The following is a 16,574-nucleotide window of genomic DNA, read 5'->3' on the forward strand; positions in this document are numbered from 1 at the left end:
ATTCACCTGGACCAGGAACTCGGCCTGTGCCCACACCCTCACTTGGACGCCCACATCCGCGTCCTCGACCCTTACCCCTACTCCTCATCATGGCGGATTAAGAATAGAGCAGGGCCCAAATAAATTACCCCACTGTACTGAACTGACAACTGAGCCTTTATTCACCGCACACAGACTTGTAGATAGCGGAGGCTCTATGGTGTGGCTTAAAAAAAGTAACGCGCTGTTTTGTGTCGATGCCTAGGAGTAATTTACTGCTTGCAGAGACTTGTAGATAATAGAGGCTGCATGGAGTGGGAGACGACTCTAAAGCCAGTAGGTAGTGCTGGTAACTGCGGCTATCTCAACCCCGCACAGCGGCAGAGCTGAAATACTTTGCAGTGGCCCCGGTAATATTACAGTACTGTTTAGCGGTGAGACCTCTGTCTAATGCACTGCAGACACAGAACGGTATAAATGAAGTCGCTTGCAGTAGGCTAAGAGATGTTAGAGAGCAGTTTCACGGTGGGAGCTGGTTGTACGGCACTGCAGGCTTAGAACGCTATTACTGAAAGGCTGGGAACAGGCCTAGATGTGTAATACAAAAATTGATGCACTACTGCTCCCAGCCAGCCACAACTATAATGCACATGGTGAGATGTAGCTCTAAGAAGGACCGTTGGGGTTCTTGTACAGAGGATCAGGAGGACTGCAAAACTTTCCCTATATGAGAAGCTGTGTCCCTACACTCTGCCTTATGCACTGCAGACATAGAACAGTACAGCTGAAATGGCCTGCACAGCCCGAGATGCTTAAAAAAAAATTGGTTCACTACTGCTCCCAGCCAGCCACAACAGTAACGCACATTATGAGAAGTAGCCCTAAGAAGGACCGTTGGGGTTTTTGATGACAGGCTCCTACTCTAACACTGTCCCTATATCAGCAGCAGCACTTTCCCTGACCTCTGCCAGCATGAGTCTGAGGTGAGCCGCGGGCGGGAGCAGTTTAAGTACTCAGCGGTCACCTGATCGGCCCAGCCACTCACTACTGTGTGTGTGGGGGGGGCTGGCGTGTCACAGCAGGAAGTAGTTATGCCTTTCCCCCATGTTTATTGACTAGAAAATGGCGCTAAACATGCGGGGAAGGAAATGCATTTGACTAGAGTACCGCGTGGTGTTCGTCTCGAGTAACGAGCATCTCGAGTACCCTAATACTCGAACGAGCATCAAGCTCAGACCAGTGTGCTCGCTTAATCAATCAGTCGATCAACCAACTACTCAATCACCCAGTCCTCTGTCCTAAGGCCACTCCCACACAACCGTTTTTATCACGATTACCACAGCATTTTGAATGCTGTGGTGATTGCAGTATAACACTGCTATTGATTTCAATGGGGCCTCGCAGACATGCCCTAGAACGTGGCACTTTTTAAGCGCTGTCTGTTCTATATTGCCGCATTTAGCACACCTCATCACCCATCACAATGATGCGGTGCGCTAAAACCTGCTGTCAGAGGCAGTGACCTGTGTCTGAAATCGGCGGTAAAATCACAGCAAATCCCACCGTTTTACCGACATCATATCTGAGAGTGAGCTAAGGGATAACGGTGCAAGCATGCTAATTATATAACAATTATAACAAAGTCTGTAATAGAGAGGAGAATTCTTTCTCGTAAAGAGAACGGATGAGGCTGGTTGACATAATAAACTTACCCTACAAACACATACAGACACTGCAAGAGTTCTCTTACAGAAACCAAAAGACATCCCAGCTACATAAGCAGTAACTCCAGCAGACAGAAGCTACACAACACTAAACTTACATCCCTGTAATGTAGACATTGCACAACACACCGACACCATGAAGCCATCATGGCCCAAGAAGGAGCTCCATGGTGGCACGTCATTGACCTCAGTCAGGATCATGCTGGCAAAACTGCATCAAACTGCTGGCTGGCTCCGGGTAACCTCTTTGGAGAAACAGAGGAGTTCATGATTGCCATACAGGATCAGGTCATAAACACAAAAAAACTACAGAAAACACTTCCTAAAAGAAACCAAAGATACTGATGACACATGCAGAAAATGCCCCATGGTGCCAGAAACCATACAACACATCACCTCCGGCTGCTCCCGACACAGACAGATTGTTTACAGACATCATCAGATAGTGAATCTAATCCACCAAGAACTCATAGACAAGTACAAACTATCAGACCCTCATATCCCATATTACAAATACACCCCACAGACATCCTAGAAAACAGTAGGTACACATTGTACTACGACAGCCATAATCACAGACAACACAACCCACCACAACAGGCCAGACATCACAGTCACTGACAAACATAACACAACCACATCCATCATAGACACATCCATCCCAAATATCCACAACACCCAAAATACATACACTGAGAAAATCACTACATACACTGAACTGGTGCAGGAGGTGAGACCCGGTGGGGAACGGATGGGATACTTATGCCTGTAGTCCTCCCTACCTCCGGGGTTGGACCACATACACTACACAAAAGCCTAGAAACTTTACATCTAAACAAATTCATAATTATGCTGCTGCAGAAAGTCACACTAAATACAGGTCAAATCGTCAGGAAGCTTCTAGACCCGGACACACAGACAACAGGTGTAATAATTGCATTGCTTTGGTTGCCCTGCCTTGACTGTTGTCCGGCTTAGGACTTGGTACCGGAGTTAACCGAGTTAAACATTTAACACACATAATAATGCCCTCATGAGCACCGGTGGCACTGTATGCTCTGATGATGTTGAGAGCTTCACTACGATGGTGTATACTACCAGCAGGGCCTCCCATTCTAGATTGGCCCCAACTAAGATGCCAGACTGAGTGTGCTCATCTGGCCATTGCTATGGGGAAACAAAGAAATAAAACGTCCATACCAAATTTCTTATTCCCCAGGTCAACATACACTGTCTGCTGTTGGAATCCCTGAGCATCTGTTCACAAAAGGGCTACAGGGCTCAGAATCTATGACTAGGCAACCAAGGCTTAGCTATGTAGGGTTGCAGGAAGAGAAACAACTACAAAAGCATCAAAAGTACTTGATATAAAAAAACTATACCATAAGGGTGCCTGCCCACTAGCGATATATTTTCTTGTGATGCAAAAGCGAGTGAAAACACATGATTGTGAAACCAATGATTTTCAATGGTTTCATACTCATTTGTGATTTTTGCTCTCAAGCCTCGCAGCACAGAGAAAAAAATCTGCAATATCACTCAGTGTTTTCAATGGGGCCGGCGGCAGCAGCGCAAGCCACATTGAAAACATAGGGAGTATATCGCGGACTTCTGCCACAGCTATTGCAGAAGATTTCATCCCCATGGTCACCTGTCACAGCTGTGGCAGAAGTCTGTGATGCTATCCCATTGCTTTTAATGGGGTAGACACTGCTGCAGCCCCATTGAAATCCGTTGGTTGCTGGCAACCCCGCAGCGATAATTTTCGGGGAAGGGCTTAAAATATAAGCTGTAAAAATAAAAATAATAATAGTCACCTAGAAGAGCCGTCTGTCACTCCTGTCCAGCCCTGGCAGTCGTCTTCTGTCTTGGCTGAGCGCTGTGACCAATCACAGGCAGCGTTCAGCTGTCATTTAATGGCTAAACACTGCCTGCGATTGGCTGAGCGTTCAGCCAATGAGATCAGCGCTTTCTGGGGGCAGGGATTTTTTAATCCCCAGCCTCCAGAAGACAACTGCTGGTGCTGGACAGAAGAGCTGAACGGCACTTCTAGGTGAGTATAATTTTTTTTTAAACTTTTTTTTACAGCTACAAATGATTTTTAGGTAATGGCTTGCAACCCACTGCTTTCAATGGGGCCACAGCAGTGCTGACCCCATTGAAAGCAATAGGATAGCATCACGGACTGTGATGAATGAATCTTCTGCCATAGCAGTCACAGCTGTCCTATGTTTTCAATGGGGCTGGCACTGCTGCCGCTGGCCCCATTAAATACACTGTGCAATATCGCAGAGTTTTCTCTGAGATGCGAGTCACTCGCTCTCGCATCACAAGATAATTTACCGCTAGTGATTAGGCACCATGATAGTCTGCTACTATCATTCAAAACCAGACAGGTATGGATGCCAGATGGAAATTTAAGAATTGTAGAAAGAAGGACATGTGGAATCAGTGAGCAATGCTTTGCTAATCAACAGCGGTTTATTTTCAGAAATAAGTATTCACTGAAGTGGAACTTAAGGAAATCCACAAATATTCAGAAAGGATATTGTTGCAACAGCAGGAGAAGCCGCAAAAAATCATCAGGGGTCACTAAACAAGAAGATTCATAAACTCAGGAGAATAATTTGCTACAGAACATTGAACATGTGTCACAAATCAATGAGGAAGCATCTGATATATTGACTCTAAAACAACAAAAACTTAAAGAAAAATACTTGTCACAAGCCAAATTAAACTTGGAAAGATTAAAATGCTCACTAAAAACACCTGGTACCAATGATGAGTGTCATAAAGCACTTGCAGCAATAGGTAACATCAATCTTAGAAACCAACCAACTTGCTTAGAGTACAACAGTGGTCATAACATGATAATTGTGGGCGTGGCCTGGCAATGCAGGAGAGAGATTGCTAAACCGTTCTGCTCCCGCTACCCAGTAAAAGAAAAGTCCAAGTACTTAAAGGCATCCTTACCCAGCTATCATGGGCAACAGAAAGAAGAGGATGGCTTCCCAGACTTCTTCCCCGGCTGGAACACTAGCATCCCGAGGCATTAGCCGCTTTCTGTCAGATTCCCAGCAGGAAGAGATGCAGCAGGCTGTAAGCATGATGGTGACCGCGGCTGCAAGCAACAGTGCACAGGAGAGAGAATTCCTGACAGAGGCTGTTGGGGTTGTTCACGCTCACTGCCAGAGCGGGACCCAAAAGGCAGTACAGGGAACACCAGAGACAGCAGTCTGCAAGGACGGAAGGCAGTACTCATCACTGTGGCCAGAGAAAGAGCAGGATAAAGCAAGTAGGGGAAGCACATCTGTAGTGGCCCAGTACATGCTTTCCTGGCCCCCTCCATAATGTCATACATGTAATGTCTTGTGTTGCTCTGTGCAAAACTGTCTTGTCATTCTTCTATGTGTATTGCACAGCTGCAGCAAGTGAGAGGTTAAATGTCTGCAAAGTACAAGCTGACTGTCTGGTAAATGTAGCAATTTCTATCGTGTTACGTGGTATGAGTGAAGGTATAAATGTGCTTAGGAGTGAGAAAGGATTAGTCTTCTATCTAGAGTTCCATCTTGCCTCCCACCTAAAGCACAGAGACACATGAGTGCACCTTCAGCCCTTGTGTGTTGAAGATGTAAGAGGGGAATTTTCTGAGTGCCTGCTTCTATGAAGAGAGAGCCCCCAAGAGAGAGAGTGAGCAACTAGTGAGTAAGGCTTTCTCAAGGTCCAGTGCAAAGGTACTCTTGCTGTCCTTCAATTAGTCACGCCCAAGCGTCGTGAAGTCTGGGATCACAGTGTGGAGGTACTCATCTTCAAGTCTGTCTGTATATATTCATAGTGCTACTGACCCAGGCTTTAAGCTGGCTTGGGAAGCTAAAATGGAGACCACGATATTCCCTGGCGATTGGCAGAAAGCCTGTGTATTCACTCACAAACTGTCTATTGTGTGCATCGGCCAAGAGAAAAATTATAAAATTCTTTTAAGATGCCCAGATCGTTTGTATTGCATATTTCCTTTGGTGTCGAGCCGGTGTTGGCACAGTGGGACAGAGATCTATATTACATGTGTGGTGGAGCTGTGATCTAGTAAAAGCCTTCTGTGAAAAAGTGCTCTGCGTATACAACGCGATGTGTCAAAAGGCAATTCCAAATACCCCACAAACAGCACAACTTTCTTTGATTTCGGGCTCGATAGGGACACAGAAAAATGGGTTGCTTAGTTTCTGTCTGGTGGCTGCGCAGGTGGTAATCCCGTGACATTGCTGCACGACCCACGTGCCATCCATGAGGGAGTGGCAGCAGGAAATGGTGCAACTGTGCCGCATTGAAGAACTCTGTGCTGAACGCAACAAGGCATTGGATAAATGTATAACACATGACAGTCATGGGAGGAGTTTATGTCCTCTGTGGAGTTTGAGACCCTGTTTTCATAATCTATGATTACTTGGAAAGAGGGAAACCTGTGACATTGTGTCCGGATCAGGAACATTTGTTAAACAAATTTTGTTGAGGTTCTAATTGTCGCCCCCCCCTTCCTCTTGTGTCTTATCCTCTCCCACAGTCCCATGTAATATCCCTTCACCTAATTCTTACATGAATGTCTACCCCTCCTCTCCTTATGTTACTTACTATGTATTAATTATTTTCCCCACATGTTTCCCCTCCCCATCGGGTTGTTTTTTTAAGTAATAACCAGTGAATTTTGAGTTCTTTCATCTAACATACTGAATTCTTTTTTCTTTATGAAGAGACAGAGAATAATGCATATAATAATGCACAGAGAATAAGGAAGGCTGCAAACAGGCCTAGCTGTGCAATAGTAATTCACTACAACTCCCACCAGACACCCAGTAAATTTCAGACGGTCAGGGGTAGCCCAATGAAGGAGCTTTTATTTAAATTTTTTTGAAAAAGAATACCGGCTATATAGCGTGTATATGACTTTCCCTCAATCAGGGGCTGTCGACGCACGCTGTGCGTGAAGTTGACGGCACACACAGAGCGGTGTAAAAAAATATGGAATTATTGGCGTCCAGTTGGAGGCTGACAGCGGTTATGTAACGCAAACTGCAGCCAGAAAAAAATTATACGCAAGACTGCAAAAAGGCCTAGCTGGGTAATAGTGAGGCACTACAACTCCCAGCAGCCAGGCAGTAAAATGCACACGGTCACAGGTAGCCCTAGGGAGGACCGTTGGGGTTCTTGTTGACAGGATTCTACACTAGCACTGTCCCTGCCTCACCAGTACTGCCCCTATACTCTGTATAATTGACTGCAGACTGAGAATGCTATAGCCTGCACAGCCCGAGATGAAAATAAATTTTTTTGGTGCAAAACTGCTCCCAGCAGCCACAACAGTAATGCACATGGTCAGATGTGGCTCCAAGAAAGACCATTGGGGTTCTTGAAGACACAAAACACTCTCCCTATAGCACCAGCAGCACCCTCCCTAATCTCTGCCAGCGTGTGTCTGAGGCGAGACGCAAGCGGGACCGCTCCCAATACTCGGCGGTCACTTGATCTCACCAGCCACTCACTGCAGGGGGGTGGGATAGGGCTGGAACGTCACAGGAGGAAGTTGTAATGCCTTCCCTGCATGTCTATTGGCCAGAAAATGGTGCTAAACATGCAGGGAAGGAAATGGAACTGACTCGAGTACCGCGAGCATCTCAAACATCCTAATACTCGAACGAGCATCAAGCTTGGACAAGTATGCTCGCTCATCTCTACTAATGACCATTCACTATAGTTTACATCTGCGTAGTGATGTTGACAGACTATTACTGCCCAGGAAGATCAGGTGCAGAGGACTGTTCCAAGTGAAGCAAATACAGAGGAAGAACAGGCCTTGGCAGATTACAACAAAGACAGTAAAGAATGACTACTGTTTGAAGAGGCCAAGTAGCAACTGCTTCAAGTGCAGCAAACAAGAAAAAGACTATCAGAAAGATACTGTGAATATGCAGATTAGTGACTGGCGCAGCAAAGCATTACATGGCCAATTTCCGGAAAAAATCAAGGGTAAAGAGGATAAAGTATAGACCTGGCTATGGCTAACATTGGAACTCTGAATGTAGAAACCAGACTGATTTTAGCTGCACAAGAACAGGCGATCATGACTTATGTGATAAAAGCCTACATGGGAAAATCTATAATGCTGTAGATGTAAAATGAATCATAGAAGGGTAGAGACGGAAGGCACATACAGGGTCATCTGGTCCATCCGGCTCAGTGCAGGATTCACTAAATCATCCCAGACAGATATTTGTCCAGCCTTTGTTTGAACATTTCAATTGTAGGAGAACTGATCACCTCCCATAGTAACCTGTTCCACTGATAGATCACCCTCACTATCAAAAAGTTTTATAATAAAACATTTATAAAAATGTTGAACAACACTGGGCCTAGGACAGAGCCTTGTGATACCCCACTTGATACATTATTCCTCTTGGATTTGAAGGCATTTATGACTACTCTGCGTACGATCACTCAGCCAGTTGTGAATCCATCTAACAATTGCCTTGTCAATCCCTTATTTTGTCATATTTTTCAACAAGTGTGGTTTCAAGATTGGAAATGGGCAAATGTTGTCCCTATCTTCAAAAACAAATTAAACAGCATGTATGCAAGTACTTGGATAAAATTGGAGTAATCAATCAGAGCCAGCATGGGTATGTAACAAACAAGTCATGCCAGACGAATTTAATTTCCTTCTATGACAGAATCACTGACTGGGTTGTTCAGGGAAATGCGGTGGATATAGTATATCTTGACTTTATTAAAGCATTTGACAACATCCAGGCATTGGATTTTTTTTACCCTATTTCTGAGTTCATTAAAATCTGTGTTTCTGAAATCCAACCTTGAGGTCTGAGTTTTCTCAGCTCTTCCTCCCCTTTTTACCCAAAATTCAAGGATAGCATGATCACTGCCTCTTAAGGTCCCAGCCACCCTTACATAGAATCCTAGAATGGTAGAGTTGGAAGGGACCTATAGGGTCATCTTGTCCAACCCTCTCACTAAATCATCCCAGACAGATTTTTGTCCAGCCTTTGTTTGAACACTCCATTTTGTTTGACCCGCAGTGAAAATATGACAACGACGTTTCCTCTAATAATTTTACTGGTGTTTTGAGCCCACACATAAGTAGATTTGGACATATCTGGTCTGAGATATGCAATTCTCGGTTCCTGAGCATCGTGCAAATATGGGAGTCCCTGCATCATATTCGCAATGAGCTATCATAATTTCTAAATTACAATTTTTTTGTTGTCTTGAAGGCTTGTCCTTTTGTCAACTTTGCCTACAAACGTTATCAGGTCTGGCTTTTGGCCTTCAGTAAATGGGGCGGAGAAGCATTGGCTTGTGAAGGGCCAATTCCTATCCTTATCTACTAATATAAACATGGGCTGGCTCTGGCTTCAGAGGATCTGTAGGACATCAGAGAGACCCTGGGGGAGAAGTTTAACAGTCTTCACTAAAGTCTACTTCAAAGGTATTTCAGCATCCAGCTTTTCTGGGTACTGAAAAGCATCCAACTTCTTCACCTACAAGCTACACATCAGCGTTGCCACTCCACATGGGACTGAGGTCCCACCTCACACCAACCTTTTTCTCAGAGCAAACTCAATGACCTAGTTAGAGATTTAGGCCTTTCCAAACAAGCAGCCGAATTGCTAGGGTCAGGACTAAACAATAACAACCTGCTGTCACCTGGAACATCATTTTCTTGGTACATATACCAAGAGAAAAAATTCACTCAGTTTTTCTCCAAAGAGGGAAATCTTGTTTTTTGTAATGATGTTCAAGGGCCCATGAAGTGCTTTGAAATAGAATATGAATATGATCCATCTGAGTGGCGCCTATTCACTGATTTGTCTAAAACAAGCCTCAAAGCAGTTATGCTGCATAATGGGAATACATTTGTATCACCTCCTATCGGGCACTCGGTGTATTTGTAAGAAAACTGTAACGATTTGGCTGTGATTCTTAAGAAAATCAAATATCAAGAACATCGCTGTATGGGTTGTGGAGACTTCAAAATACTAACCATGTTGTTGGGCCAGCAGGCTGGTTATACACCCACTGGCGATATTTTCTCCACTGCGATGCGATTCTAAAGTTAAAGTCTCGCATCGCAGTGCGAGAAAAAAATCGGCATGACGCCGGGGATATCGGCATCACGCCGACATATCGCCAGTCTTTTCAATGGGGCCAGCGGCAGCAGCACTAGCCCAATTGAAAAGACATGGAGAATGCCGGGGACTTCTGCCACAGCTGTGGCAGGAGTTTCCTTCATCCCTGCTGGGACCACGGGGATAAAGGAATCCTCTGCCACAGCTGTCACAGCTGTGGCAGAAGTCCCCGGCATTCTATTCCATTGCTTTCAGTGGGATCGGCACACCACTGGCAGCACCACCGCCAGAACCTCCGCCGACACCACCAGCGGCACCACCGCCGACACCAGCGGCGGCACCAACGGCAGCAGCATCGGTGGCGCCACCGGCAGCAGCATCGGCGGCACCACCGGCAGCAGCAGCATCGGCAGCACCACCGGCAGCACCAGCGGCGACACCACTGGCAGCACCAGCAGCAACACCAGCGGCAGCACCACCAACAGGACCACCACCACCATCATCTCCCCGGCTGAAAAAGGTAAGATATCAACATGCATTCCGCTTGCCCCCTTTTGTCTCCCCTGATGCATGGTAGTTTGTGTATGGTTGCATTTTTTGGGGGATTTTTTTTCCCCATTTTTTCCCCATTTTGCAATGCTCTCCCTGCTGAATGGTGTTGCTTTGCATGAGCGGGCGCGGATGCTTTTTTGGGGGGACTTTTCATTTTTGCAATGTTCCCCCAGCAGAATGGTGTTGTTTTGCATGAGCGGGTGCGGCTGCTTAGTTTTTTTGCATTTTCCATTTTTGCAATGCTCTCCCTGCTGAATGGTGCTGTTTTGCATGAGCTGGCGTGTTTTTTTTTTTTTTGCGTTTTTTCCATTTTGCAATACTTCCCGCAGGTGCATGTTGTGGTTTTGCAATGGCGCTGCCGTTTGTTTTTTGGCTTTTTCCATTTCGCAAAATGCTCTTCCCTGGTCCCTGATGTGCTGGTGCACGGGCGCGGCCAAAGTTTTTTGGGGTTGCTTTTTGGGTGCATGAGGTCGTGTTACCGTGTGCATGTTGTGTATTATCCCTAGGGCGGCCAGATTAATAATATCACCATATTTTTCTCCCCCCTCTCCAATATCCCCAGGCCGCAAGAGAATTGGAGGCAGGCAGCAACACTCGGAGATTGCAACCAAGACTGGCGCACTTTTTTTTTTTTTTTTATAATGGGATGGTACCAGCGGATGGGGATAAACGTGTCCCGCATGATAATGTTGGTGAGATTATCAGCATCAGCCACTGTACATTTTACTTGCGCTAAATTATTGAATGCTATAACATGTTCTTTTCTCTATTTCTGATAGGTTGAAAGCAAGCCCCAAATCTGGGATCCTGCAGATGAAGGGTATAGTGATCGGGATGTGAAGGCGGACGCCTGACTGGCCGTATGCTCAGGATTGTACCCGGATTGGGATAATGCCACAGCTGCCGTTCAAACTGAGATATGTAAGTAGACTGTGATATGTGCCAGTTTTCCTGTGTCATTTGTTCATGTAGCAATAATGTGCTTGCTTTAACTTCATTCTTTATTGCAGCAAAAGATGTGATAAATAGTTGTTCGTCTTGTATTTTAACTCCATTCTTTATTGCAGTGAAAGATGTGAAAAATCGTTGGCGGTCAGTTCGGGAGAGATTTAAGAAATTTGAAAAGGACTTGGAGAAGAGTGGCGCTTCACCATCCAAAAACAATTGTACCCATTATGACAAATTGACGTTTCTGCGAACAAGTAGAGAATTGCACCCGTAAGGTCATTTCCGAATTTACTTGCTTCTTTGGTGCCTTGACTTGTATTTAATGTTTTTGTTACTATATCTAAATTTTTCCTCCTTCTTCTTCAACAGATCCAGCGGGAATGTTCAGGCGTCGCAAGTCTCAGAGGATGCTGAAGTTCGTGAAGGTACCCCAACCTTGGAAGACAGCCAGCAGAGCACGCCTGATTTGGATGCCTCTTCTGTAACCCCAGACGTGGTGGAGCAAATCGCGTCACGCAGCAGCAGTAGTAGTAGCAGAGCAGGGAGTAACCGGAAGGTCAGTTCCGAGCTGTCAGAGCGAAGCGCTTCAGCTCTGCCGCGGCGGAAAACTAACTAACCAGATGAAGCCCAAGAAGCGCTCGCCATGTTGCGCCGCGCTGACACTGAGGATCAGTGGGATATGATGGGTGCAGCTGTGGCGGCCTGCATTCGCGAGTTAACTTCCAAGCGCCAGTGGGCAATTGCGCCTGTAATTTATGCAGTTCTGGAGGTCTTTGCATCACCCAGGCCTATTGCAGACAGCTGCGATATTATTAAGGCCATAAAAACTTCGGCCTTTGCATTGCCGGCGGCCACACGAATCTTGTCTCCACCCCAATCTTACCATGACCATCAAGAAAGGGTTCCTAGGACACCTGGGTATCCCACCCAGTATGTCTCTCCCGATACTGGCTACACCGATACCATGACAGGCAGTTCAACCTCACAATCCTCTTTTATGTCACTGATTAACAGCCCTTTCCCACAAAGAACGCAACCAACTTCCTCTGTCTTGTACTCACCACCACACAGTTCTCAATCCGGAAGCAGAAAAGGGTTGTTCACGAGTTACACGACATTGCAGTGATCCAAAAGCAAAATGCGGATCACTGCAATGTCGTGTATTCAATCAGTGCGGACAACATTTTTTTTAAATGCTGCCGACTCCTGGGACACTGCTTGGGATAGCCTTGTGTCCCAGTAATCTGCACTGATGGTCATGGGAAAGATTGGGGAAAATCTTGTATTTAGGAAGACGGATACTCACTGCTCTGCTGCTATATACAAATGCTAACACATTCCTCCCCTCCAGTTACATCACTTTGCTGGGTTCACACAGGGCTGATTTCAAGTTGACAATCCGTAAGGAATTGCATCCCGCGGCAAATGCACCAGTGACCGCTAATTCCAGGAATAGCCAGCCAATGTGGACGAGATTTCTCCAAAGCATCGCCCTAATGGCACAGCAAATCCATAGCAGCAAGGACAGTCAAAGGCAGCGTTGTGGCATGCTTAAGTCATCCGCAGAATGTTCAATTGGCCGTTTTGCTGCTTTGGATTTGCCGTCCCATGCGGCCAAGTAATTTTAGAAATCTCATCCACATTGACGGCTGATCACGGGTTTAGCGCCCGCAAGTGCATTTGGCACGTCAAAATTCCGGACAGAATTCCCACGGCAAATCAGCCCCGTGTGAACCCAGACTAATTTTCTAGCTTGCGGCCGTCACCCTCCTACTAGGGAGTGCTGTCCTCAGGAGAAAGATATGCGGCAAAGTCGCTTCAAAACACACAACTCAGTGCTGCGTGTTTTGAAGCTACGCTTTGTTGCGTTTTACTGCTGGTGACCAAAGGCAAATTTGCTGCGGGGAATATAAAGTCTCCAATTGGGGTGAAACTGAATGGGATGGAATGTGTTAGTTTTTTCTTTTTTAAATTTCGTTGGCGCTTATTTATTTGGTTTTTTTAACTGGCTGGCTGTCCTCCAAGGTTGGGGTTGCAAGTTCTCCAGTTCAATGTGAAACACTTTTTTTTATTTTTGTGTATATGTACATGATCTTTGTAATGTAACCAACATACACGCTTTGAGTACATTTCCTTATCAAAAAACCACTGCTGTGAACAAGTGTCTAATGGCTGCCTGTTCACGTAGTATTTTAGCTGGCTGGCTGTCCGCAAAGGGTGGGGTTGCCACTTGTGTAGGTGAATGCGGACATCTTTTTTATTTTGGTGTATATGTACATCATAATTGTAATGTAACAACATACAAGTTTTGAGTACTTTTCATTACCCCCAAAAACACTGCTGTGAACAAGTGCCTAATGGCTGCCTTTTCACATAGTATTTTAGCACACCTTTTTTTATTTTTGTGTTTCCATACATGGTTTTTGTTTGGTACGATATTAGTGTTCATTCGTAAATCGTCAAAACCTTTATAAATACATTGATGTGAAAATTTGTCTTTCAAGGCCAGATTTTGTAACTTGACCAACAACTGTTTTATTGCAATTTAACCGTTTCAATGTAGAAAAAAGTGGTAGATGAAAAAATCATTTAAGATCTTTGTAATAAAAGTAACAAATTTATTTTGGTACAAATGTGCACACTGGTGTGAAAACCCCATCATATGTCATGGAGCGTTTCAGATTTTGCCTAAATAAAAAAGCATATTCTTGAACTAGTCTTGTGCGTTCTTCTGGAGTCTGTCGCCGGGGGATCAAGCTGCATCTAGGGCTGCGCACCACCCACACAGGAGTACTGCCATGGCACGGTGCCTTTGGGGAAAAAAGATTACGTACCGGAGGGTGATGAGCAGCCTTTCCTCTGCAGTGATCGCTTGCCGCATCTGGGTGTCTTGATACGTGATGTCCCGGCGGACAAGCTCCAGAAGACGCTCGTAGGCCTCCATGGGCAGACGGCAAAATTGTACGAACTACTCCGGATGGCTACAGAGAGAGACAGCAAATTGAAAAACAATTCTCTGTGCAACGTCAACCGTCCTTACGTGCTATCATTGGCTTACTTTTTAGAATCCTGGAAAAGACTGGCAAAGTGCCCCTTTGTCCCCCTTTCCGACAGGAGGGGATGGACCCAGTAGCGGCGGGATACACATTCAATCTGCAAGGGGAAATGGGGAATAGAGATTAGGCCCTAATCGCACATATTTGCACTCTTTGACAGCAAACATTTGCGACAAGTATTTCAATTTTAAAGTCAGTGAAACACGCATAATCAGAGGTAAAATAGCTCACCTTTTTTTCCTTCTGATTCTGCATCAGGACTACAAGTAGCAGGAGTTTGACATGGAGGTCATTTTTGGATTTAGCACCCTAGAAAACATAAAAGTGACCTAAAATATCCCATGCAGCTGAATTTTTTTTTTTTTTTTTTGCAGACCTGTGATTAATTTGCTAATCATTTGCTGTTCTGTTTTCATAGGCTTAAAAATCAAACAACAATCAGCCTGTCTGAACAGGCAGTCATTTATGTATGGGCAGCTTGTTTACTGTGAATTAAGGCAGGCGACCGGAGCAATCTCAGGCCTGTTCCGCCTCCCCTCACTATCGGGTGCTTGAAGCCTGACAATTGTCCTATGTAAAAGAATCCTAAGGTATGCTTTACTTGGGACACATTGTCTGAGTAGTTCCTCAAATGAGTTACTAAGCACATGAAGGACTGTTATTTGTGTGCTTTTACACAGAGCGATTGTTTTTAGCTTATTCAATTTTGTGATCACTGAATAAATTGTATGCATTTACATAGACCAAAATATCATTTGTCGATTAGTTAGGGCTGTGAAGTTCTTTGGCTGGCGTGAACTTAATATTTTAACCCCTCCCCAATAAACATGGGCGCTGGAGTAGTATCACGTTCAAACAGGAAGCGCTGGCTGGAATACCAAAGGGACAGTGATCTGCATACTGGACTCATGGACAGACATAACATAGGACTGACAAACTGCCAACACACTCACCAAGCATCCCCACATGCACAAGCAGATGGAATTTCTGTAATAAGTACGAGGAATTAGTTCATGAATTGTCCAAGTCACTTAAGCTGCAAGCCCAACTTCAAGGGTCCAACAGCAAACATCTATCAGAACCCTGCCTGCAAGCAGGGCAATTGCCCTGATCCCACACTGGAACCTAAGCGCCTCACAAGCCCAGAATGACACACGATTCAGCAGGACAAGGCACAGTTCACATCAACACCCTAGGCCTAGCATGCAAGACAGAACACACACAGAAGAGCACTGTCCGCACTGACAAGATACTGGACAAGATAGTGTTCACACACATAACACATATACAGGCATGCAGGAGACCAAACCCTAGAGTGAAGAGAGTGGGAGAAAATTCATACCTAGTTTATAACAGAAAACAATGAATTAGCCAGTGACTACTGTTAGGTGAGCTGAAATGAAGCGACTAGTCATTTATGTGCAAATCTTTTATATGTGTTAAATCTTTTATATGTTTTATTTCACATTTGTGAGTATGACAACAACTTATACTTCACTTTTGTTCTAAGGCTTTATTGCACCATATCCTGTCATTTTATTGTATAGTGCACGTGATGAATAGTTTTGAAGTTCATGGGCATAAGTGTAAAAGAAATAATCTGGCACAGAAGTCTTGTGTTTCTTCTAGGATACGGGAGTGGAGAGTGCTTGTCAACAGGTAATCTGCTTCTTAAAAAGTGTTGTTCAGTCATATTACTTCTGCCCTTCCAAAAAAATGCACTTCAAAATACCTAAAATTCCCACTATGCCTCTTCACTTTTACTGACTAATGTTCCATGATGCTCTTTCCTCTTCTGCTTCAAAGGGTGTGAGCATTACTATCAAGAAAATCATTCTTATATTTAGCGACTTTATCTTTATTGAGGAGATTTTAGCCAATTCAAAATCTACTATTGTGAATATAAATGCCCTCAACCAGGGCCAGATCGCTTCCTGACTGTGAGCAATTGAAGAACTCCAAAATCTTACTGAAGGCTGGATCACTGTAGGTGGTGTTTTCAATGTGGCTATTGACCCTTTATTAGATATTTACAACAGGTACTTTGTCTCACCCATTTAAAGCTCTTATAAAATGTAAATCTTCCTTTTGCAGCATTAGGATTACTGATATTTGCCTTTTACAACATCCCGCTGCCAAAGACTACTCTTTTCTTTATAAGGTCCATCAATCCTTGATTATAC

At 44.7% G+C, this 16,574-nt stretch overlaps 1 protein-coding gene across 1 annotated transcript; it reads left to right on the top strand.

The window, feature by feature from the left end:
* The first annotated feature begins 1,850 nt into the window (after positions 1–1,850).
* On the top strand, positions 1,851–14,815 carry LOC136610372 (sericin-2-like). Its single transcript, XM_066589604.1, has 6 exons — positions 1,851–1,991; positions 8,981–9,019; positions 10,091–10,355; positions 11,455–11,605; positions 11,705–11,891; positions 14,810–14,815. Exons 1-6 carry the CDS (start codon positions 1,851–1,853, stop codon positions 14,813–14,815), a joined length of 789 nt encoding a protein of 262 aa, XP_066445701.1.
* The last annotated feature ends 1,759 nt before the right edge of the window (positions 14,816–16,574 follow it).

This window comes from Eleutherodactylus coqui, chromosome 2, assembly GCF_035609145.1.
Source record: "Eleutherodactylus coqui strain aEleCoq1 chromosome 2, aEleCoq1.hap1, whole genome shotgun sequence".
Classification (NCBI taxonomy): Eukaryota; Metazoa; Chordata; class Amphibia; order Anura; family Eleutherodactylidae; genus Eleutherodactylus; species Eleutherodactylus coqui.